Source organism: Natrix helvetica, assembly GCF_964273705.1.
Source record: "Natrix helvetica genome assembly, chromosome: Z".
NCBI lineage: Eukaryota > Metazoa > Chordata > Lepidosauria > Squamata > Natricidae > Natrix > Natrix helvetica.
Genome location: NC_138554.1, coordinates 104644697 through 104670285, shown reverse-complemented (window position 1 = coordinate 104670285; position 25589 = coordinate 104644697). Strand labels below are relative to the sequence as shown.

Genomic DNA, 25589 nt, shown 5'->3' with positions numbered 1-25589 from the left:
GAAATATATTTAAGCGTTATATTTGATTTAATTTAATTTAATTACATTATATTTAAGATTAGGGGACTTGAAGATAAAATATATAAAGAACGGCTGCTGGAACTGGATATGTCTAGTCTTATGAAAGAAGGACTAGGTGACATGATAGCAGTGTTCTGAAATCTCAGGGGTTGCCACAACGAAGAGGGAGTCAAACTATTCTCCAAGGCACCTGAGGGTAGAACAAGAAGCAATGGGTGGAAATTAATTAAGGAGAGAAGCAACTTAGAACTAAGGAGAAATTTCCTGACAGTTAGAACAATTTATCAGTAGAACAACTTGCCTCCAGGAGTTGTAAATGCTTCAACACTGGAAGTTTTTAAGAAGAGATTAGGTAATCATTTGTCTAAAGTGGTACAGGGTTTCCTGCCTAAGCAGGGTGTTGGACTAGAAGACCTATAAGTTCTTTTCCAACTCCATTATTCTATATATGTCTTTCTTAATCAGTGGTAGAGTCAAGAATGATTCAATAAATTGCATCCAAGGGGCCGGCCCATCATCTGTGACAATTCTACATGATTTATATATAAGAACGTGCAAAAATCTTCATAAAGATTTACAATGAATTGTAAGCCTCATTAAGTGTTCTGGCATAGAGTTAGTATATGTGTATCATTTGTAAAAAAAAAAAAACTAATCAGACAAAAACTATTTAATCCTGTTTACTACATTCAGCAACTGATCTGCAAACTTTCCACTGGAAATTTCTTGAATGCTTATTCTGCTTAAATGCTTTTATTCTCCTTATTGATATAATACATTTTATTTTAAGAAAAGAAATTCTGTTATTGATTGATCTAAATAATACTATATTTTCCATATTGTCTTTATATTAGTAACACTTCTTTGATTGCTCATATTTATTTGTCTTTAATATTGAGGCTCAAATATGATGAGCAAACATATTTTTCCAGTTTTTTGTAGTCCATTTCAACCAAACAAAGCTTCTACAAACATAATATTAATTTAATCAAATTATATAGAACTGTTTTTTGATATTTCCATTGCTAACTAAATAAATGACCTGTCATGATGCTTACTGGACTGAGTTCAGTGACATCCCATTCAAGATATTCTGCAACATGCATCATTTGAGTAATGATGTTTTCAAGTTCCTGGACACAAAAGCAAAACACAAAGAATTTTGTTAATTAAAAGTCATTTTCTTTTCCTGGAATTCAACTGAATGATAATATAAACTAAAAGAAGACTTCATACTTTAAATAATGTTTTGGGTTAGGAATATTTAGAAATAGCGAAATTTAGATATATCATTGTCAAGTTCTAATGTGAGCCTTTAGAACACACTAAAATTAAGCAAATATTTTTATAATGTTAAAAATTAAATATACATATATAAGCCACAGGCTTTCCTCCTTATCAGCTGAGCTAGGGAAATGGGTATGTATTTGTGTTAAAAATATGATTTTCTGCCTGGATGGTCTCCTGTAGTGATCCGATAGACAGAAAGGGGGAGTAGTGAGTTCCCTCCCATATTTGGGCATACCAGGGCTCCACCTGGGGTCAGGGAGGAAGGAGCAATATTGAAAAGACTCAGGTCACAAAAATAAAAGTATTTGAAATATTTGTAATTGTTGATATACTAGAAAGTGACAATGGAAAAGATGATTGAGCACATGATTGTAGAATAAGATTCTGTCTTTTATACGTTGTTTTTAATATTGTAAAAATTGTGAAATTTGGAGGGATTTCTACCACTAACATGGGAGTTGCCAAAATTTTCTATGTACCCTCTTACCTTTCCCCAAAAATGTTTAAAAACCAATAAAATTCTTTAAAAAAAAAGCAGGGATGAGGAGAAAAGAGGTGCAATGAAGGTCAATGGGTCTACTCATGGGGAGGTAGCCTTGCCCCTCCTAATGTTTTGCATCAACTGGCGGCTATTTACCCCTGCATGTGGAGCAGAGAGACACTGAGAACACCTCTTCTATTTCTGATTGTGTGTATGTTCAGCCACCGTGTATCTTGCCATGGAACTTTGCTTTTGTTTCTGGACTTTGGACTTTGGACTTTGCCTTGTGGACCTTTGAATTCAATTTTGGATTGTGGGATTTGTATTTTGAACCATGCACCTGTCTTTTCTGGATTTGTTCTGTGTTTTTCATGACTTGGAAAACTGGACTCTACAGGTCTTGCTCTGGTTCCTACATAGGTAATCCTGGGGAGTACCATTTGCAGTAGTAAAGTCTCAGTGCAGACTTATGATGTGCGCATGTGTGAGTAGGACAAGACACTCTCTATTATCTGACCATTGCCTAGGAAGCATCTCATCACCCAGTCTCTCAATCTCTTTATACATATTACAAAAGTAAGGAAAACAAGTTTAATTTTATTATGCTTATTCTTTTTCTTTTCTCATTCATAAGATTTATTTTTGTAATGAATTAAATCAAAGATGTAAAAGTAGAAGCTGCACATAAAACTTGCTGTTTCACATACAATATAATATATACCTCTGGAATTGCAGTTTATGGCAATAGAAAAATACTATAAATACACAATATTGTTCTCTTTGAAACACCAGCTGGGAATATGTGATAGAATATAAATTTATTCTTGGAAGCTTATTTAAATGAAATATGTATACTGATGTTATACTATACTAATCAGTATAAAAATAAAAAATAAAACTCTTAAATATTTTAGAAAGTAATTAATATTAGGACGCTGTCTTTTTTTAATCATCACATCATGATTCCAGACTAATTTGCTCTTTCATCTTGCCGAATTTAATGGAACCAATTAATAGAACTCTCTAATTACAAAATTATGAGATCCCCAGAGAGATCCCCTAACACTTACATGGTTAATCTTTAGGTGTTAGTCAAAGACTATCTAATATTTAGATTTTTAAATCCTTTTTGCATATCCTATGTTGTGGCTTATTTCTATGATGGTTCTGTGATGTTTGCTTTAATCTGACTATTTTGATTTCTGCTTTTATCTGATGTTTTGTTATGCTATCTTGCTTTTAATGTGTTTTGAACTCATCCTTTAGTTGTAGATGGCAATATGGGTTATAAACTTTAAAATAAAGTGTTATCATCAAGTACTGTTAATTTAAGTTAGAACTAAAGTCATTTCTGTGCAGAAGCCTAAGCTACTTATGACTTTTGTTAAAGATGACTATAAATCAGACATTGAAAATGCTTTGAAGCTGTAAACTAAAAAAAAAAAGGTTGAAAAAAATATCAGAGATACAAGCAACCAAGCAACCCAGGGCAATGACCACCCAAATAAAATTAGTGCAGGAAGTCATAACTGCAGCTGTGTCTTCACTAAATCAGAATGGAACACTTGAAATTGTTCACATTGAGGAGCTTAAAATGGAAGGCAAACATTATTTTTGAAACCCAGCTGGGAAACAGAGGTAGCATTTAGTTAAGAGTGGGAAGAATACAGCATTGTTCCTGCTCTCTAGAACAGGTGGATAACCATTCTGCCAATGGCAAACAGAAAATGCAAACAGTATAACTATTCCCCAATGCAATTTCAAAAACTGCATCTTATTAAACTATTTATTGTATTTACAGGGTATACTTCCTGATTTGTTATTTTAGTATTGATTGTCTGGTGTTGTGGTTAGGACAGGGGTGTCCAAACCTGGGAACTTTAAGACTTATGGACTTCAACTCCCAGAATTCCCCAGTCAGCCATGCTGACTGGGGAATTCTGGGAGTCGAAGTCCACAAGTCTTAAAGTTCCCAGGTTTGGACACCCCTGGGTTAGGATATCAGGCTAGAAACTGGGAGATTGTGAGTTTTAGTCCTGCTTTATTCATGCCAACTGGCTAGATAACTTTGGGTCAGACATTATCTCAGCCCAACTCACCTCACAGGGTTGTGGTTGTGGGAAAAATAAGAAGAGGAAGAAGAAGGTAAGTTTGCCACATTGAATTATTTATAAAAAACAATCAAAGCATAATAATAAATAAATATTAAAATATGCTGTTTTAATTAATAAAATTACCGAACTATCCAGGTAGCCATTTCCATCTGTGTCATACAAGCGAAACATAACTAAAGAGAAATAATATATTAAAATTATTTTGTGGTAAAGAATTAAAACCATATTTCTAACATAAGTAATATAGCAATTACTAAATAAGAAATAAATTCTAAGAAATAAACAATGCTGATAGAAAAAGTAACACATATTATCATTCTATTCATCACCACTTTGTAGTAATGTAGAGATTAAGTCTTAAGATCCAATCTTTAATTTTTAATTTAATCCAATCTTTAATTTAATCCAATCTTTAATTTTAACTGAGACAGGATTATTGGAAAAATACATGTACATACAACTTCTCTTTCGTTTTCAGGAACATACTGAAATTATTTAATTAGTAATTAAATAGCGAATAGCAAATTGGTAAAATATCCAGTATTTCAAAGGAAGAGAATGGATTATTGTAAGCTAACCATTTTTTCCTCATAGAATACACCACATTATCATAAAAGTGTAGGTTTCTAGATAATATCTAAATATGATGATCACAAAAAGAAACAAAGTATCTATTCTTTTTCTCACATATTACTTGCATCTAATGTTATCCAATTAATATAATTTATTCTTTAAAATATGGATGATAAAAATCTGATTTGCATAAACCAGTCTTAATATTTATATGTTACATATTTGTATTAAATATACTAGATTACTATTCTCAGAAAATATACTGTTTGAAATCTGATCTCTCAACTTGCAATGGAACCGAATATCCAGCAGATAGAGCCTACTGTCTATATCTTAGCATACATAGTTATAAATATTATATGTTCCTGCTTTAATGTACAAAGATGTGTTAGAAAAGTTATGATTTCAGAACTTAGTGAATGTTGCTGTTATTCCATTGTTCTGATTCTTTGTGAGCCAATGAACTATATTTGTCATGGTGGTCTGTCAGTAACTCAATAATGTATCATTACTTCTTTTTTATTTCTTTGTATTTTTCTAAATTTTGGAGCCTTCACTAAAGATTTTTGTTTCTATGTTAGGTGTCCAAAATAATTAAGTTTTAGCATCATTATTAATGTTTTCAGTAAGCTGTATAAGTATAATTCAAGGATTGAGCAATTTGCTCTTGCTGTACAAGGCAAGAACAACAATCTTCTTGAGCATCATAGTTCAAAGACGTCAATCTTTCTTTATGCAGCCTTTCTTATAGGCCAGTACTCATAACCATATATTATGACTGGAAAAACTATCGCCTTGACAAAAGCTAGCTTTTTTGGTGATGTAATTTATCTACACATCAATGTGGAATCTAAATAAAACTAGAAGTATTATGCATTGCAACTTCAGAATGCAATGAATGGATGAATTTTTGAAGCATTATATATTTAAACTTTTAATGGATTTAATGGGAAAGAAAAATGTAGACATTCATAACTTATTATAAATGAGACCACCATGCTGTTTAATATTTCATGGATAAAGATGATGGATTACAGGCCTGATTTTCTTGGTTTTCTTGTTTGTGATTTTATTATAGTTGTGGGGTAGCCAGGTTAATGTTTAACAAGATAGGGAGTCATATAAAACTTTTAATAATAAATAAATCAACAAATAGTGGCTTGATTAAGTTCAAATACTAAACACATTTCATGGATTTGTGTTTGCTGTCATAATAAAAATATTGGTCTATATAATTCAGTTTTATCTTCTAAATAATATATGAAATTCTGCAATACCAGTAACATAATATTTTTACAAGGTTTTTTAGGGGTTTTATTTGGATTGCTTCCATTTTACTATATGAAAATGAAGCTGCAACAGCATGCAGGAAAACGAGTAGCAGAAAAGTTAGAGGAAGCCCCATGTTCTGCCACTCCTTCTACCAACACAGAATTAGATAATTAATAACACAAGTGTCATAATTGTACCTGTGCATGATCAGACATTGATAACTGCACACAGCTGCATTTTGAAAATAACTGACACATATTATTATTATTCCCAATTAAACCTTTTGGTGAAAAAAGGAAAACATACGTTTCAGAACATTTTTATACATTAAAATAAAAACAAATATGAATTAAAATGGCCATTTTTCCTATGTTCATTAAATCAAAGCCATTTCAGAATATTGGAGAAAACTGTTAGTTCATCGTAAGTCACTGACAAATCTCAGAAAAGTATTTTGTACTATGGAACATTCTTGAGAACCAAGAGAGCCATGCAAGTTTTTTGACCATCAAAGCTGAATAGAAGTTGAATACAATAAATTTAGTCCTTGAAAAAATGCTAAACACTAAGGATACAACATAATAATCTAGAACAGTGATGGCTAACCTTTTTGCCATTGTATGCCAAAAGCAGAGGGAGTGCGGGGGGGTTGTTCACACGTGTGCCCACATAATTCTATAAAACTTACCTCTGCGCATGCGCATGCGACACACACACCCCGTACTCCCTCCGCTTTTGGCACGCAATGGCATGGTGGACCTGTTTTCTGCCCTACCTGGGCTCCAGACTCTTTCTAGGAGCCTGGGCAGGACAAAAACAGCCTTGCCCACCACCCCAGAAGCCTTCCAGAGGCCAGAAATGGCCCAGTTGCAGACTTCTGGTTGGATTGGAAGGTCTTGTTTTTTCGCTCTTCCCAGGCTCCAGAGCCTTTCTGGGAGCTTGGGGAGGACAAAAATGGCCTTCCCCATCCCCTGGAGGCGCTCCGGAGGCCAAAAGGGACCTGTTTGCCAACTTCTGGTCAGACCAGAAGGTCCATTTTTCAACTCTCTCCAGGCTCCAGAACCTTTCTAGGAGCCTGAAAAGAGAGAAAATGGCCTTCCTCAACCCCCCCTTCAGAGGCCCACTGGAGGCCAAAAACAGCTCATTTCCCAACTTCTGGTGGGCCTAGAAGGCCCAAAAATCAGCTGGCCGACGTGTGCACTAATATGGCGCCACGTGCCACCTGTGGCACACGTGCCATAAGTTTGCCATCAGCCATGGGCCTGACCCAACTAATTCAGGGCCCCACACACGAAGGCGGCCACACACTGGACCTTGTCTTTGTATCTGAGCAGTGGACGAGTGATCTGGGAATAGGGGATTTAGAGATTACGCCCCTGTCATGGTCAGATCACTCATGTCTCCGGCTGGACTTCCCTGGCGCTACCCTCCACCGCGAGGAGGCGGAGCCAGTTTGTTCAAACTGGTACCGCCCCAAGCACTTGATGGAACCGGACAGGTTCCAGACGGAGCTTGGGCCTTTACCTGTAGCCCTGACCCGCGCTCGGTCGGAGGACCTAGTCGATGCCTGGAATAGGGCGACGGCGGGGGCCTTGGACCGGGTTGCGCCTCTGCGACCTCTCCTACGGCAATGATCCACCCGGGCTCCCTGGTACACCGAGGAGCTTAGGGTGATGAAGCACCATAGGAGACGTCTAGAGAACAGTTGGAGGTCCTCACGCTCCGAATCTGACCGAACACAGGTAAGAGCCTATTTACGGACCTACCTTGTGGCATTGAGAGCGGCTAAACGTAGACATTGTGCCGCTCTCATTGCGTCTGCGGATAACCGCCCTGCCGCCCTGTTTAGGGTGACCCGCTCTCTCCTGTTGCAGGAGACGCGAGAGGCACCCTTGCAGGGAAGAGCAGAGGAGTTTGGGGAATATCTGCAAGACAAAGTCGCTCAGATCCGGAGCGGATGGGCCCCCCCCCCAGTGGACCGGACGAGCCGACATCAGTGAGTCTTGTGATCCCACTCTGGGAGGAGTTTGACTCTGTTGCCCCCAAGGATTTAGACGGGTTGCGTGGACGGCTGCGACCCACCACATGTTCAATGGACCCGTGCCCCTCCTGGTTGGTACTGGCGTCCTGGGAGGTGACGCGAGGCTGGCTTCTGGGCCTGGTGAACGCCTCATTGAGCGAGGGTTCCTTACCGACTGCCTTGAAAGAGGCGGTGGTGAGGCCCCTGCTCAAGAGGCCTTCACTTGACCCAACGGAGCTAGCTAGTTATCGTCCAGTCTCCAACCTCCCCTTTTTAGTGAAGGTTGTTGAGAATGTGGTGGCGCAGCAATTTCCACGTCACCTTGACGAATCCGTATATCTAGACCCACGCCAGTCCGGCTTCCGACCCGGGTACAGCACCGAGACAGCCTTGGTCGCGTTGGTGGATGATCTCTGGAGGGCCAGAGATAGAGGTTGCTCCTCTATCCTGGTCCTATTAGACCTCTCAGCGGCTTTTGATACCATCGACCATGGTATCCTATTGCGCCGGCTGGAGGGGATGGGAGTCGGAGGCACCGTTTTACGGTGGTTCGGCTCCTACCTCTCCGGCCGGATGCAATATGTGTTGACTGGGGGGCAGAGGTCGACCCTGAGGCCACTCTCTTGTGGGGTGCCGCAGGGGTCGGTCCTCTCGCCCCTTTTGTTCAACACATATGTGAAGCCGCTGGGTGAGATCATCCGTGGTTTTGGGGTTGAGTACCATCTGTACGCTGATGATACTCAGTTGTACATCTCAACCCCAAGCCACCCCAACGAGGCTGTCGAAGTGATGTCCCGGTGTTTGGAAGCCGTCGGGGTCTGGATGGGGGACAACAGACTCAAGCTCAACCCCTCCAAGACCGAGTGGCTGTGGCTACCGGCACCTCGGTTCAGCCAGCTGATTCCATCACTGGCCATAGGGGGCGAACAATTGCCCCCTGTGGAACAGGTGCACAATTTGGGCGTCCTCCTAGACGCCCGGCTGTCAATGGATGATCATGTGGCAGCCGTGGCAAGGGGGGCGTTCCACCAGGTTCGCCTGGTGCGCCAATTGCGCCCCCTTCTGGACCGTGATGCCCTACGCACAGTCACTCACGCACTGGTGACGTCTCGCCTGGACTACTGTAACGCTCTCTACATGGGGCTTCCCTTGGGACGCGCCCGAAGACTGCAGCTAGTCCAGAACGCAGCCGCGCGGGTAGTCATGGGGAGTACTAGGTACTCCCACGTAACACCTCTTCTGCGCGAGCTGCACTGGCTACCTGTGGTCTTTCGGGTGCGTTTCAAGGTTCTGATCACCATTTTTAAAGCGCTCCATGGCATAGGGCCTAGTTACCTGCGGGATCGCATCCTCCCACATACATCCCTGCGGCCAATCCGCTCTCACAGGGAGGGCCTTCTCCTGGTGCCGTCCACGAGGCAATGCCAACGGGGGACACCGAGGAGTAGGGCCTTCTCTGTGATGGGCCCAACCCTCTGGAACGACCTCCCCCCCGACATTAGAACCACTACTGACCTCCGCCCCTTCCGACAGAAACTGAAGACACACCTGTTCCGACTGGCTGGTTTGGCATAATTTATAACGTCTACCTCCTGGCATACACATTCTTACTGGTTTTTAGAGGGATAGTGTTTTAAATTTAATCTGATATTTTAAACTTTTGTATTGACTTATTTATTAGCAGTACAGTTTGGCATATTTTATCCTCCTCATATACATGTATTTCTGTAGTTATTTCTATGATTTAATCTGTTGCATTTTAATGCGGACTGTACACCGCCCCGAGTCCCTTTCGGGAGAGGGGGCGGTATATAAACGCTAATAATAAATAAATAAATAAATAAAATAAATTGATCTAAAAGACAGATCCAATGAATTCAGTGGACTTGACTTCTAAACATATAGATGGTATTAATTAATTAATTAACTTCTATAGCCTGGTTACTAACCACTGAACCTGGGTGGCTTACAATTCTAAAATTATATTTTCTCAAATGTCTAAAACATATTTTAATTTTCAAAGTTATGACAATTAAATACATACATGAACGAATTGAAAGTGACTGGAAACAAACAATATGGGATTGTTTTACATGAAATACATACATTCTAGCTTGTCTTCAGGTCTCCCTCTTTCAAGAAGGGAAAGATAGCAAACAATATCTTTCAGTTGGATTACTTCTGGTATGTGAATTGTGGAAAGATGTTGAGGATGTGTAGTTATGCTTTTAGCAATTCGCAAACCTGAAATAATATTCATACTGTTTATTTATATAACAAGAAACAAAATATTTCAAATATCTCACCTGCCTATATTTTTGTTATCATATATAGAACACTTTTTTCTCTCTGTAGCAATTGAAAAATGGACATCATTTTGCACAAAAGATAATTCAAGATGATAAAGTAGGATATTTATTTTAAAATCAAATTTAGTGACCCATTTTACAAGAAGTGACTCACAAAACATTCACATAAAACAATAATTATTTTTAAAAACCTGTATAACATATAAAAGTACAAATTAATAAATATCATAAAAAACAAAAATACAAACCATAGAAAAAAGGGAATAAGAATATCAAGGGTTAGGGTTGATTAAATAAGAGAACTTGAGAGCCTTTTGAAATATTGAAATGGATGAAGCTATCTAATATGAAAGCTAACCACAAAGCATGATTTGAGTGGATACATAAATTTCTTTAAATAAATAAAAATATAATTCTTAAGAGAAGGATGTTCCTTAAGGTGCACACCATGGTAGAGAAATACGTCTCCTGGGATCCATCAACTATAGGTCCTTAGCAGATGGTACCTAAAGCATGCCTTCTCTGCCAGATTTAATGAGGTTTGGCTAATATAATCAGGAGATGTGATTCCTCAGATAACCTGATCTCATGCCATGAAGAACCTAAAAAGTTAAAGCCTTGAAGTTGACTAGGGAGCAATTGCAGTTCACAGGGCAGAGGTTTAACATGCCCTGTTCTAGGAGTACAAATAACTGTCTGTGCCACTGCAGTTAACACCAACTGCAACGTCAGGATCTTGGATCTTCAAGGGCAGCCCCATTACAGTTCATGGGACAGAAGTCCAGTCTGGAAGTGACTGGGACATGAGTGACTGTAAGAAGGGCCTATTGATCCAGGAACCAATACAACTAGCATCTCTAATCCATGTTTGGTTGAGTTTATCCTTTATTGAATACTAATGATAGTCTGGATGTATTTTCTCTCATTTCATCTGCCTCAGCGTCTCTGTAAATCACTGAGAGGAAAGAGATCCTACTGGAACAATTGGGTCCAAGGCCTAAGTCATTGTTTTGTTTCAATACATATACATTTTTCATTACTAGGGTGGTAAGTACTATTATATTAAATTATCTAAAATTCCAAGCACATTTATAACAGAAATTGAAATTATTTCATTTTCATCATATATTTTACAGCAACATTTTCTGCTTATATTCAAATGCTACTTTTAACACCCACAATAACAACCACAGTTTATTAAAGGACGTCTAAGATCAACTTAAATCTTACACATAAAAGCGTAATGGGTCTATTCTCATTTGAAAAATTACTTTGAAGGAAGAGATCTGGAAGAATTAATAGAGTTGAGTCTTTTAAGTTGTTCTTAGACGTCCTTTGCCAACTTTTCCTCTACTCAAATATCCCTGTGATATTTGTCTCTAGACTTCATAATTTATACCCAATTTCCTTCCCTTTTCTAAAAGTGCTATTTTAATCCCATTCCCACTACAAAATAATTAAATCATTACAAAAGAATAAAAAGACATTAAGGATCATTAATAGCTTTCTATTAAGTCTCAGAACAAGTGGTAGGTCCATTCAAGGCAATCAAACTCACCTCCTGGAAGGAATGGTGATTTATTCTTTACCAATGGACTGCTGTGAGGAGCTTTGTTTCCAAAAGATACAAAGAGATGTTCACAAAATTCATCTGGTAAATCAGCCTCAAGAAAGGTCTTCATAAATAACTTGAAACCTTCTAAATCAATTGTCTGCAAACAAAAATAGATAATTATGCCTGGGGACTCAGGTTAAACATATTGTAAACAAAAACTCTCAATATATATTTCAAATAATTCAGGATTTCAAATCCCACCCTCACCTCCAAATATATATAATAGTTGCCATAGTTGTTTCTGAAAGTAGGGGCAAAACATCTTGCCTCGGCCACCATTAAAGACTTTCAAGGAGACATTGAATTCACCCACTTCTTTGCTTACTAATTAATAAGTTGCTCATTACTGATTTACTGGAAATTAAATTTTTTATTATACTGGGAGAAACTGGTACCCTGGATGAAAGAAACCATGTAAATCAAAGGATTAAAAAGAAGCCCTTTAATTTTAGGAAAACAGAAGAAGGGAGAGTAGAATGTAGATTTTGGAAGGGGCTTCAATAAATATATTACTGTGAATGTTTAAATTTTCATAAAAGAATATATGAAGACTTTAGAATTAACTAAATGAAATCTTCCCATGGGAGTTTCATGGATTGAAAAAGAATGATATGAGAGAACTTTGAACCTTGACTAGAGGGAACCAGAGAAAAATAAGTATAATTAAGGAGAAGTGAGTCATTAATAAAATGGAACAATAATATTTGACCATGGAAGAAATTAATTCATTCATCATGGGAATAAATTACTTAGAAATTACTTACAAGATCATCTTATACTATAACAGAGGATATAGAATAGCACAAGATTTTACAGGGTAAAACTGAGCCTGAGATTTGAATGTTGGCTTTTAAAAAAATGCCAGATTACAAAATGGAAAATGATACAGTGAAACCAGAAATGAATTTTAAAATTCAGGGAAAATTATGACACAATGGATTTATAAATGAAACCAGTTGATATCTTAATAGTTAAAAGCAACATCCAAATAATAATTAGAATAATGGTTTGGAAAGCTTTCTTATTTTGGATAAAAAAAGGATTCTAAAATGAGACAAAATCAAAATGATAAGAAATCATCTTATGAGCATGATTAAAGATCAATCTTTAAAAGTGAATAGAAAAACCATAAAGTGAATTTATTTGAGTAGGGTTAAAATAGATATGATGTAGTTTGTGGTAACTAGCCATTTATCTTTGTACGTATAAATTTTAATAAAACTGATATTTTTAAAAAAAACAATAATATGGAGACAAGCAAAGTTAAAGCATACATGAGCGAAGACAAACATAAAAATTCTTACTGATAGCATGTAGCTGTATTTTAATTTGGTTCTCCTAAATTTGACAGCCAATTTGATCTAGTAATTAAAGCACCTGGCTAGTCAGCAGAAAACTATGAATTCAAATTCTGCCTTAGCTATGAAAGCTAATTGGCTTGTTTTGGGCCAGTCGGTTATTTGTAAAAAATAATAAAGGCAAAATACAAATAAATAAATCTCTCTCCCCAAGAGATATATAAGTTTTTATCTTACTTCTATTTCTTTTAGATGACAAGTTCTTAAGTTATTGGAGATCCGTGCATAATTTATACATTAAAATTACAACTTTTTTTCACAAATGTGTAGCTTAGTTTAGCCCAAAAAACTCTTGAAGACAATAGGAATTAACCATCTTCATTCTTAATCTAAATCTTAAAATAAAGCAAAAAGAAGGGAAGGTCCTTGGAGAAGCAGTTTACTTTTCATTCTGTAATCTGGGTTTAACTCATTGTAGGATGTAGAATCAGTTTCATCTGGTGGTTAGGGCACCAGGCAAGACATTTGAAGATGTGCGGTCTAGTCTTGTCTTAGCCATTTAAAACCAGCTGAGTGACTTTGGGACAATCACTGTCTCTCATTCCAACTCATGTGACAGGATTATTCTTGTGGGGAAAATAGGAGAAAAGATACATTTTTCGTTGTTCAAATTTTTATTGGTTTTAAAAAATTTTCCAAGGAAAAAGGGTTATAGGGTTATAAAACATTTTGACAGCTACATCGTGCGGGGAGGAGAAGCCCCCCCCCCAGGGCTTGCAACTTTTACAAACAATGATAAAAAATATCAACATTTATCTAAATATTAGCAGTTTTAAATTTAACACAAAATCATCAGTATGTTTCAATCATTTGTTTTGTATCACTTCCATGAAAGTACATTGTAGCAACAATTGCAATAGTGTTCCAAATCACTTTTGTGATCTGAGTCTTCTAGCTGTTGCATGCTCTCTCCCATCCACCGGCTGTGCCTCAGCCCCTCCCTCCTTTGTTTCTTGTGTAACATCCCCCATTTCACCTAAAAGAGCACTATGTTTTTTAGCGAAAGCCTCTGCTTCCACTGGTGTGTGAATTCTAATTCTGCTGCCCTCCCAAAAAATCAGCATGCCTACTGGAAATAGCCATCTAAACCAGACCCCATTATTATATATATTTTTTGCTAAGAAGGAATATTTCCTTCTATTATCTCTTACTTTCTTTGGGATCTGTTTAAGAATGGTTATTTCTTTATCTTTATATTTTAGTGGTCCTCCCCTTTGAGCTCCTAGAACCTCATCTCTTGTAGTTTTTCTAAGAAATTTGATATGAACTTCCCTTGGAATGTTGTGTGTTCTTGCAAAGGCTGAATTAACCCTATAGATCAAATCAATGTCCCACCAGAGCTGTTGTTTATCTCTATAAATATATTCTGCTAGTATTGCGAGCATAATCTCCTTGAGATCTTCATTCTCAACTTCTGGCAAATTTTGGAACCTAAGAAAAAAAGACATCCTTTCAAATTCCATTTTAACATCTGATTCCCGAATTCTGCATTCCCCCTCTGGATTGTCTTCATCTCGTCTCTAATCCCAACCGCCCCCTCCTCCAGCACACCAATCCTCTGTTCATTCCGTGTGGTTTGCTGGTTCGTCTCTCTGAGCTGCTCATTTAAGTCCTGCAGTTGTTTTTTAATTTCATCCTGTCCCTTTAAGATGTTTTGAAGCATCTGTTGAGTAGACAGGTCTTTTGCACTCTCTTCGGAGGCTTTAGGTTGTAGAAAAGATCCCATTTGTGACTGGTATGCAGGGCTGGACGTGGAAGATGTTGGGGCCGACGAGGCCTTACCAGGTGGCAATTTCTTTGGGCCCATCATGAGGCTCAGAGATAATTGTTATTCTGTACAAAGAGATGGTGTCTGTGGGAGAGCACAGCCAGCAGGGATCACCAAACAAGCAGGTCCAAAGGAGAACAAGTCCTCTAGCAGAAAAATTAAAGCAGATAGGTGGGTCAAAATATTCCAAATCCAGGGGAATAACATGTTTGAAGAGGCTCCTGGAAGTCTCTGGGGTGGAAGTTAGTTGAAAGCCATAAAGTTTTCCAAGGGAGGAGTCTCATTCATAAAGACAAAGAAGAAGGAGGAAGTTGGCCATCTTGGCTCAGCCAGTATAGGTGATCAGGAAACAACAAAGTCAAAATTCCCATAAGTAATTTAAAAAAGAATCAGTTCAACCATCCTTTCTCTCGCAATTGTAGCCAAAAAAAAAAAAGATTTTTCCCCATTATTTAAGGGAAGTGAAAGTAGTTTTCAAACTTTCTCTCTCCCCCATGAAAGGGAGAGATTTTTCAAGTGCCGCTTTTCTAAGGGGGGTGGAATTCCCCCCCTCCAATCTAAACTCTTCCAGAAGTTGAAACAAGCAAGGCAGGAAAACTGCGAAACAGTCAGGAGTGTAAAAATAGTAAAAGACCTGGGGAGACCCCTCGGCTCACCGCTCTTCAGCTGCTTCATTCCAATTGATTATTTCCTTCCAGGCTGCGTCCGGAGAAGCGTGCGGTGGCATTCCGCGCGCTCCCTATGCTCCCCAGCTCCTGGGGCAAAGCTGGAGACACCCCCCGCAGCTGCCGCCGTTCCAGGGGGCCCCAGCAAGCCACCCCTATGGCAGGGCACCCCTCCAAAGCACCCTGTGCTCCCCCTAGACTTCAGGGGAGCCCACCGGAGCAGCGAGAAGGCAGACGCTAACGTCTGTCTCCTTCGGCTGCCTAAAGTCGTCTCGAAAAGATTAATTTTTCATTGACTTGTCTATATAAATATTTATATAAATAATAAAGAGTGGGCTTTAAATTAAATAAACTGTGAATATCCAAAATAAAGCTGTAAGATGTATTATCCTTTCTTTCTGTCAGTTTTAAACACCACCACCCCTATTCTGGTTGGTTTGTTTTTTAAGATTTGTATATGTTTCTCTCAGACTGAATTTACTTCACTTTCTTCGCCGTATAGTTTCAGAATTTCTCTTATTTCTTACATTCCATATCTTTATTGCTTCTTTAGGCTGCTGATCATCTCCACTATATACCATTTATTTTCTTTTTGCTTTCTACTTAACACTTTTTATGCCACTCCAATTATTAATGTCGACTGAATGCAAGATTAGGTCTTCTTCATTTTTCAGAGATGTTTTCAGCCATATACCTAAATATGGCAGGGATTTCTCAATTTATCAACATACAGAAGTACGGAGAATATTTATCAATCCCACAGGCACAACCAAATCACAATACAAAGAATATTGTTTCCAGGCCATTTTTGAATATGAATCACATGCTTCCTTCATACTATATATTTTGTAATTTAAAAACTGCAGTAAGTATCAAATGTGTTTTTCTTCATCTTTACTGTCTGAAAATGCGACATGTCCTGATAATAAGGCCAGGCTTGATTTTTGGGGTGAGTGTAAATATACGCCATCCTGCAAAAATAAGCCCTAGTGAAAGGGGGGGAGAAGAGACGGCAAGAAGAGCCATGTCCTACTCCATGTCTCTCACTTCTCCCCCACCCCACCTGCTACCCCTCTCGCTAAAGAGATGGTAGGAAAGGGAAGCAGCCAAGATTCTTTTAGCATTGGGGTGGGGTGGGAGGTGTTGGGTCACGAGACACTTGTCCTACCCAAGACTTGCATTTCTGTTGTGTTCCTCGATGTTTTGTCCAGGAAAGTTGAACTCACAAGGTTTTTTTTTTTTACAAGGTGCTTCCCTGGACAAAACAGTGAGGAATGTGACAGAACTGGAAGTCTTTTGTAGGATGTGCATCTCGTGGCCCAATACCTTCCAACCCACCCCAATGCTAACAGAATCCTGGCTGTTTCTCTTCCCCACCATCTCTTCAGTGAGAGGGGAGGCAGGGGGATTGGGGAAAACTGAAAGGCATGGAGCGAGATGTGGCTCCTCTTGCTGTCTCTTCTCCCTCCCTTGCTGGGCATGGCAGGTTTCCTCTGCAGCTTCCAAGCTGGGGCAGAGAGGTGGCAAAATGCTCATCCTGGGGATGAATCAGACGTTTCACTGGAGAAACCGCCCCACACCAGCCCAGGCTTTCTAAATCTCGCTCCCCAGACTGTCCCCCTCACGAAGAAAGCCCAACCCGATGCAGGGCAGTGGCAGGATAAGTCAGGGCAGCACCGGCCAGCCACTTGGCCAGCCGCTTGGCCAGCACAAAGAACAGGGAGAGGAGGCGACTGGGGCAGCAGGACATACAGTCCCATTTTCCACCTCCTGCATCCCCAAAATAATAAGACCCTGCCCCAATAACAAGGCCATATTTCTGTGATCAAAAGAAAATAAGACCCTATCTTATTTTCAGGAAAATACGATATTAACCAATAGATATCTAAATATGAAAAAAGAACATATAAAATAAATCTACATAAATTAATAGCATTTATCAGCTATATCAGCTAGCACATACACTGGATATGCTTACTTGATTAAGAATATCTTGCTTCTGTAGTGCAGGAAAAGAAAGGAAATATTTTTGATCAAATTATACAATAAGAAAATTTCTTCAAACTTATTCTTAAAACCAGCTGTTTTTGATGAAATTTTGATTTCATTACTAACCAGCTTAGAAAGAAATCATGCAATATAAGTTACCAGTATAAATAAAATTGCAAAAGGATGGTTTTAGCAAATAGTTGTAGTAACCAACAATATCAATTTAGATGCTCAATTTAGACACCATATAAATCTTTATTTGACACAGATTTGATAAGTCTTGGATAAAATTCTGTTAGGCAGTTAAATTTTCTTCCATAGAATGGCAGTACACCAAAGATACTTCATTTTGTTTATTATTTTTATTTTATTTTAAACATTTATATAGCCACCCATCTTCCAACTAACTCTGGGTGGCTTCCAATCAAAAGTTATAACAACATATAAAATTATAACATTACAAAACCAAGCAGATTGAAGAATTAAAAACAACAAAAGCCTGGCACCAAGTCAATCGTCTAACACATAATTATCCAATCTTATTCCAGCACTTTGGAGGAGGGGGAGAAAAAGCCAGGTATTCTAAGCTTAATGGAAAGCTAAGAGAGAGGATAGAAGCCTGCTAAACTTTAGGGAGCAGACTGTTTATTTTAAGGGACTTTTATTTTAATTAAAGTAAAAGGCATACCTCCTAGTTTCTATTAGATGATAAAGCTTAGAAAAAGGAACAAGGAGTATGTTCATCCTATCTGGTCTGGTATGATGGGTAGCGAAAGACATCTCCCATATATGTTAATAATTTTCTCAATATTTTAACAATAACATTTAATTGCAGCATAACGAAGAATTAATAATTAATAAACGTATCAAGTAGGGCAGCGATGGCGAACCTTTTTTGGCTCGCATGCCACAAGTGGGGGGAGCGCAGGGGGGTCATGTGTGGGCGTGCCACACCCATAATGCAACGCACAACCCCCCAGTGTGCATGCACGCACAACCCCCCATTTTTACATGCGACTTCCAGTTTGCTCGGAGGGTCGTTTTAAGCGCTCCGAAGGCTTCAGGGAAGCCTCCAGACGGTCCCTGAAGCCTCCGGAGGACCTCCGGGGGGGCGGGGGAGGCTTTTTTCGCCCTCCCCAGGCTCCTATAAAGCCTCTGGAGCCTTGGGAAGGCGAAAAATGGCTTTTAAAAAGGTGAACTCAGCTGGCAGTGCGCGCATGCGCACTGGCCAGCTGACAGGGCAGCGCCTCGCGTGCCCTGACAAATGGCTCCATGTGCCACTTGTGGCATGCGTGCCATAGGTTCACCATCACGGAAGTAGGGCATTTTATCTACAGATTGCCACTTACGCATTGCCACTCTAAGAATTGGGGCATTAATATAACATGAGCAGTCAGCTGAAATAAAATATCGTGTTGATAATTTCTATTTGTTTAAAGTGAAATCATTTGAATAAAAATGAACACTCTAATAACTTCTGGAGCATTGCACAGGTGTTTGATTTAAATATATGTGTGTTAAAACAATCTGGAAGGAACTATTAATATGTGCTAGTTATATACTGTATATAATGATTGCAGAGAGCACAAACATAATGGAGTGGATTTCTAGCAACAAGAATAATGCAACAAATTAGATAAAGAAAGATAAATTACCCGTTCAGGATTATACTTTGCTAGCACACCATTGCCATGGAATTCTTCTAAAACATCCTTAATTTTCTTTGTTGAATCTGTAAAAATAGTGTTGGAAGTCTTTTACTTTTTGAAACAAGCTTGTTTTCTAAAGAAATAACATATATTTTTTTAGCTTCATAACTAATAATTTAATATAATATTTTCACCAGAACATTGTCTACTTCATCCCAATTGTAATTACGCCTTTCAGAACATAAACCTCATTAATTTTATACACTATGCCGTTGGAATATTGCAAATTTTAATTGTAATTGCAATTTAATTAATAAATAAATGTTAGCAACATGTAAAACACTCCATTCCAAAACTACTCTGTTAAAATCTAGTTAGATTTTGAAAGAGCATGAAATTAAATCTTAGAATTTTTTTAATATCTAAAATGTTGTTGAATTCTACATAAGCAATTAACATGAATATTCTTATAATAAAATTATGTATCTGGGATTTACCAAAAGAAATCCATATTTTAAATGTACACACAAACAAAGCATTCTTATCCACCCGTATGACTCAACCTGGATGGAAATTGTGAAAGTACTTTTTAAAAACACACTTGCCTTGGCAATGGGGCATTTCACTTTTTCTAATAAACTTTTCCTATAATAATCATAATGCTAATTTAAAGTGTGCTATTTTAATTAAAGTAGAAGTAGAGTATGAATATATTCATATTTCTTTTATCAGGGAAACATTCACAAATATAAAACATGACTTTTGAGTAAGGAATTGTTTTTATTTCATTAAAGTGAATTTGGAGCAATTCTACAAAATGATTAGTAAATATTACAAAATACCAGGACCAGTTCTTCAAAATTCTTGCCACCATCCCTGACAAAATTTGCCAATTCTAAGTAAAACAGAATATATGAAAGAACATATAAACTTCCATGGAAATATGTTCAGATTAATGTACCCAAGATTTTCCACCATGCAATATAATAGCAGTCCTCAACATTTCTGGTACCAGGGACCAGTTTCATGGAAGACAATTTTTCCATCAATCATGGAAGACAATTTTTCCATCCACATGTGCAGGGTCTAGGTTCCCTCACAACCTAGGCCTTGCACATGTGCAGATAAAGCTTCGCTAACTTGGCCACCACTTGTATTTGCCTGCTTCCTAACAGGATATGGGCAAGTACCCAGGCTGGAGGGTTGGGGATCGGGATTTGGAGATCCCTGCAGTATAACAACAGGATGAGAAAGCAATTGCATGTGTCGGTCATAGAGTATTATGCCAACAACAAAAATATTGTACCCTGTTTCCCGAAAATAAGATTTCCCCGGATAATACGCCCAATCAGATTTTTAAGCGCATGTGCTAAAATAAGCCCTCCCCAGAAAATAAGCCCTTTCAAAAATATTGCAACATAGTAGCAGCCATGAGGTGACTATGCTCACCGCCTCCAGCACCTCAAAAATAATAAGACCTCCCCAAAAATAAGGCCAAGCGCCAAAAGAAAATAAGACTCTGCTTATTTTGGGGAAAACATGGTATTTGTCTATAAAACATCATACTGGCAGAAAAGTATACCATTTTTATAACAATAGTTATAACTTTAAATTGTTCAAATTTGCATATTGCAATTTTAGACATATGGGTGAAGATTATATATACTGTAAGGTTTGATAAGCTGCAAAAGAATTATTAAATTAGAAAAAAAAACAAATTTATGTATCATACAATGAATTTTTTTATTGCTATAGTTTTATTATTTATCCTTATCACCTTCTTTACTCCCCACGTTTATTGGTATGATGATGATGATGATGATGATGATGATGATGATGATGAAGAAGAAGAAGAAGAAGAAGAAGAAGAAGAAGAAGAAGAAGAAGAAGAAGAAGAAGAAGAAGAAGAAGAAGAAGAAGAAGAAGAAGAAGAAAATAATCATTATTCTATTGCTGTGCATGTACATTGAGAGGTTCTGCACTGGAAACAAATTCCTTGTGTATTTAATCACACTGGGCCAGACAAAGTATTCAATTCAATTCAATATTTGTTAAATGCATAACTATGTCATGATGATTTTGACATCAGTATAATTACACTATTATCAATATCATGTAGACCACTGCACATGGTCTACTACATCAAGATTTATTAACAGGATATTATGCAGACATAGGGTTATCTAACAATCAAAGAAGGTTCCCCCAGATTTTCAGCTTTATCTATGGTTGAAGAAAACATTCTTGGAGAAGGGTTACTTACATTTAAGTAGAGTAGATAACAATAATGGTACTCTAAAATATATAATTTAGTGTACAATCCAATTTCCACACTTTAGAAGAACATACCATGAAGAATATTCAATCTTTGCAAAGTTCCTTAATTTTAAAATCTCTGTTCTGCAGGCTCTTTACAAAACAGAAAGGTCAAGGCATTTAAAAATGAAATAATTATCAATAATATAATTATTTACTAATTTGATTATGCATTATAGATAATTACTTCATCTTTTAAAATGCCTTGATTTTTCTGTTTTGAAAAGACAATGTACCACATAGATTTAAATTAGATATAACTGGATTTTTTTTCTATTACTTTTTGTAAGTTTATAATTATAGTTTGATAAGTTTATAATTCATTATGACATTATGGAAATATAAAAGTACTTACAATCTGCATATTTTTGAAGCTGAGAAAACTCTGAAGGACTCAGATTAGCCCACTTCTCCTGGTTCATCATGATATTAAAATGCAGTTTTACATTCCAACAGTTGTGGTGTTGCAATTTCAATTGGTGACTATGAAGATACTTCAACTTTTCAATCTAGTTTCTATATAAATTATATAATTAAGAAGAAAACTCTTATAAGTTTTTAGAACTATTGGATTGGTATTAAAAAAAACAATATGAACAAGTCAATAATATCAGCATGCCAATGTATTAACTATATTAGTAACTAGGTTCATCTATCAGTTTGGATTTTCTGAACTACATGTGAAACTTTATTTCATGCATATAGCACCCTGTATGTATAAATATATCCATCAATATGTATCTATATTTATATAAAGAAAAGCTTATTTTTATTTACTACATTTTCATTTTGCTAGATTTTATAGGATCCGTTGATATTGCATAGTACAATATCAAAAATGAGAATACATTACAATAAATCAATAAATATAATAAACTAAGCAGTACATCATATAGCAATAATAAAATTAGAGCCAGGAGTGAAATGCTACCAGTTCACCCGAAATGTAAAAAAATTGCTATCGGTTTGGATAAACCGGTATTTCCACAAAATCAGCTGTGAAGCGTGATTTATATTAGCTAGAATTGACAGATTTCCTGCTTTCTAGCTAATCTAAATTGCATGGCACAGCGGATTTCCCTTCCCTCTCGCTGTTCTACTTACCTTTGCAAACCTGGAAGGCTTCAAATAGCGCATTGGTACTTACCTGATACACCTCTTCTAATAAAGTGGGGATAGCATCCATGTATGGGTTAACACTTTCCTTTCTCTGATTGGACTCATTAATAATTAATTAATATCCCTATATAACCCGCCCTATGGGTATCTGCAGCCAGATTTTAGCGAAGAATAAGACACACACACGACTCCAAGTGTTATCCAAACCATAGAAATAACTTTTAATGATCCAAAAACCAACAAGTACCTCCCGTTAAAGCTGAGAAGTTGTTGAACAAAGAACCATCAACTACAAGATTCAAAGTGCATAGCCCTTCCCTAACTGACAGGGCCCTCAACTCTGAAATTCTCCTGATGGAGATGATGGCCACCAGGAAGGCCACCTTCATCGTGAGGAGCTCCATCGAGATGGTGCGAATGGGTTTGGTAAGGCCTAAGAGGACTTTGACAAGTCCCACATGGGATACCTATGAACCGGTGTGGGTTTGAGGTTCGTTGCCCTCTTTAGAAATCTTTTTACTGTGGGATGATGAGAGAGGGGATGATCCTCCCACCAGGTCAGAACCATGGTGAGGGCGGCTACCTGTCATCTAAGAGTATTCGGGGATAACCCTTTGTCCAACCCATCCTGGAGGAAATCCAAGGTTTGGGAACAGAAGCCTGGGTGATGTCTTTGGAGGAACACCATGTGCAGAAAATCCGCCAGGTCACATCGTAAATATGGACCGTGGAAGACTTTCTAGAGGTGAAGAACCTGTCCCGCGTTAGAGCCCCCTGCTCAACCGCCAGGCGGTTAGCTGCAGCCACTGTGGATCCAGGGTTCTAGCGACCCATGGCATAAGGAAATCCTGTATGGGGGTATCTTCCATGGATTCTGCATGGACAAGGCTTTGAGATCCACAAACCATGGGATCCGTGGCCAGTGTGGCGCAATTAGAATGATCTTCACCCTGGTGTAGATGATTTGGCAAATGACTCTGGCCAGCAATGGAGTTGGAGGGAAGGTGTAGAGGAGACCCTGAGGTCAGGAGTGGCACAGTGCATCCACTCCCTCTGCCCCCGGCATGCGGAACCTGGACACGTATCTAGGGAGTTGCACATTGGCAGGGGAGGCGAACAGATCCACAACCAGAACCCCGAACCATTGGGTGACCTCCTGAAAAAGACAAGAGTGTAATTGCCACTCCGCCTAATCTACTGTGGCCCTACGGAGCCAATCAGCTTGGATATTTTCTACCCCCAAGATGTGTCCAGCCGAGATGGACATCATGTGAGCCTTAGCTCCATTGCCTTCCACATGAGCTGTCTAGGCCCCCTGCCTGTTCATGTGCACTTTGGCCACCATGTTGTCAGTAAGTACCAATACATGTTGATCCCTAACATGCTGCTCGAAGCGACTAAGTGCAAGCCTAATGGCCCTGAGCTTTAGAAGGTTAATACTGAGTGTGGCTTCCCCCTGATCCCATTGACCCTGAGCCTGTGAGGCTAGCGCCCGTGGTAATGGTGATTCTATGTTCGATCCTGAAGTGGCACTCTTGATCCAAGGCAGGGGACCTCCACCAGCGGATAGAGGCTCAGACCTCCCGTGGTAAGCAGACCTGTGCTAAAGACATGCTGGTCCTCTGTTTCTGGAAGAGAAGAAGGAACCATTGGAGCTCTCTGGAGTGTAATCAGGGCACAATGGTGATGGCAGATACCATCTTTCTGAAGAGCTTAGATAACGTGGTCAATGAAACCTTGCTTTCACCCAACACTTGCTTTCACAGTCTCTTAAGGATCGACTTACATTCCTCAGAGAGGAATACCTGTTTCACCTATGTGTAAGATCTGGGTGGTGGGTGTGAGGTGACTCTTTGGGACATTTATGGAGAAACCATGTGACTGCAGAGCCTGGATGGTGATTGTCAGGTCCCTATTGGCCCACTCTCTTGAGGTAGATTGTACTAAGATATCATCCAATAGCAATGTATTCTGACAGGTATGCTTCTTAGGTGTGCAGCAAAGGCTGCCAGGATCTTAGTAAATGCACGAGGAACCGAAGAAAGGGCAAAGGGCAAAGCCCTATATAGGTAATGAACGTTAGCATAACAAAAACACAAGTACTGATGGGGGTCCTGGAGAATAGGTACATGCAAATACGCCTCGGTCAAATCCACCAAGGTAAGAAAATCACCCCTTCTCAGACACTCCAAAATGGTCTGCGCATTTTAAATTTCTTAAATTTCAAATAATAATTCAACCTTTTAAAGTCCAAAATAGCCTTCTATCCCCCCGAGAACTTAGGGATGACAAAAACAATGGAGCAGAATCCCCGATGCGGCTGGCCCTCCGGCACCTCCTAGATGGCCTTGATATCCAGAAGATGCTGGATAGCTGCATGCATCAAGAGTTGCCTCTGCGGGTTATAGGAAACAGGGCAGTGGATGAAGAAACTGAGCAGGGAAGAAATGAATTCCAAGGCCAAACCAGCCCGGTGGTTCTAACCCAGCCATCTGAAGTGGTGACATCCCACTGGTCAGCAAAGTGCAGTAAGCATGCTCCTATGGTGAATCGCCCCTCTGGCTGCTCACTCTTATGATTGTAGCGATTCCACCTCCCTCGAAAGGCCCCCTTGCCCTGATTGCCCCTGTGCTGCTGATACGATGGCTAGCGTTGGTGCTGACCAAAGGTGTACTGAGAGCAGAAGCCTGTAGGTTAGAATCATAGTTTCAGAAGGAACTCCCGTAATCCTGCCTATATGTTGTGAAGTTCCCAGAAGATGACCTAATTAATTTATGAGCCTCGAGACAAAGTTCCAAAGAAATCCATTCATTTATTAGGATCAACATTCTGGTGTGTACTCCTGCGGAGTTAAAACTGGTTTCTGCTTAATTACATTTGAACTTTATCCCTCTATCTCCTTCTTTCTGCCATGCGTCATAGATCATATTCACGAACTAGGTTGTAGAAATATGAAATCCAACTCTGGCCAAAGGTATGCATGGAATCCTCCCCCGAATGCCAACCTGATAACAGTCATGGCAACGCTTT

At 38.7% G+C, this 25589-nt stretch overlaps 1 protein-coding gene across 4 annotated transcripts in view; it reads right to left on the bottom strand.

The window, feature by feature from the left end:
• Positions 1 to 21865, bottom strand: part of DGKB (diacylglycerol kinase beta) — a gene marked incomplete at its 5' end in the record, with an annotated part of 287887 nt that extends 266022 nt beyond the window's left edge. For 2 of the 4 annotated variants that reach the window (XM_081971452.1, XM_081971451.1), the window contains 7 exons: positions 1080 to 1154; positions 4030 to 4079; positions 9878 to 10015; positions 11639 to 11792; positions 17465 to 17485; positions 19131 to 19207; positions 21796 to 21865. In XM_081971452.1, the coding sequence (XP_081827578.1) occupies positions 1080 to 1154; positions 4030 to 4079; positions 9878 to 10015; positions 11639 to 11792; positions 17465 to 17485; positions 19131 to 19207; positions 21796 to 21865 (585 nt within the window). The remainder of the gene's footprint in view (positions 1 to 1079; positions 1155 to 4029; positions 4080 to 9877; positions 10016 to 11638; positions 11793 to 17464; positions 17486 to 19130; positions 19208 to 21795) is intronic. The other 2 variants (XM_081971454.1, XM_081971453.1) reach the window with 1 other exon arrangement.
• Between the last annotated feature and the right edge of the window lie 3724 nt (positions 21866 to 25589).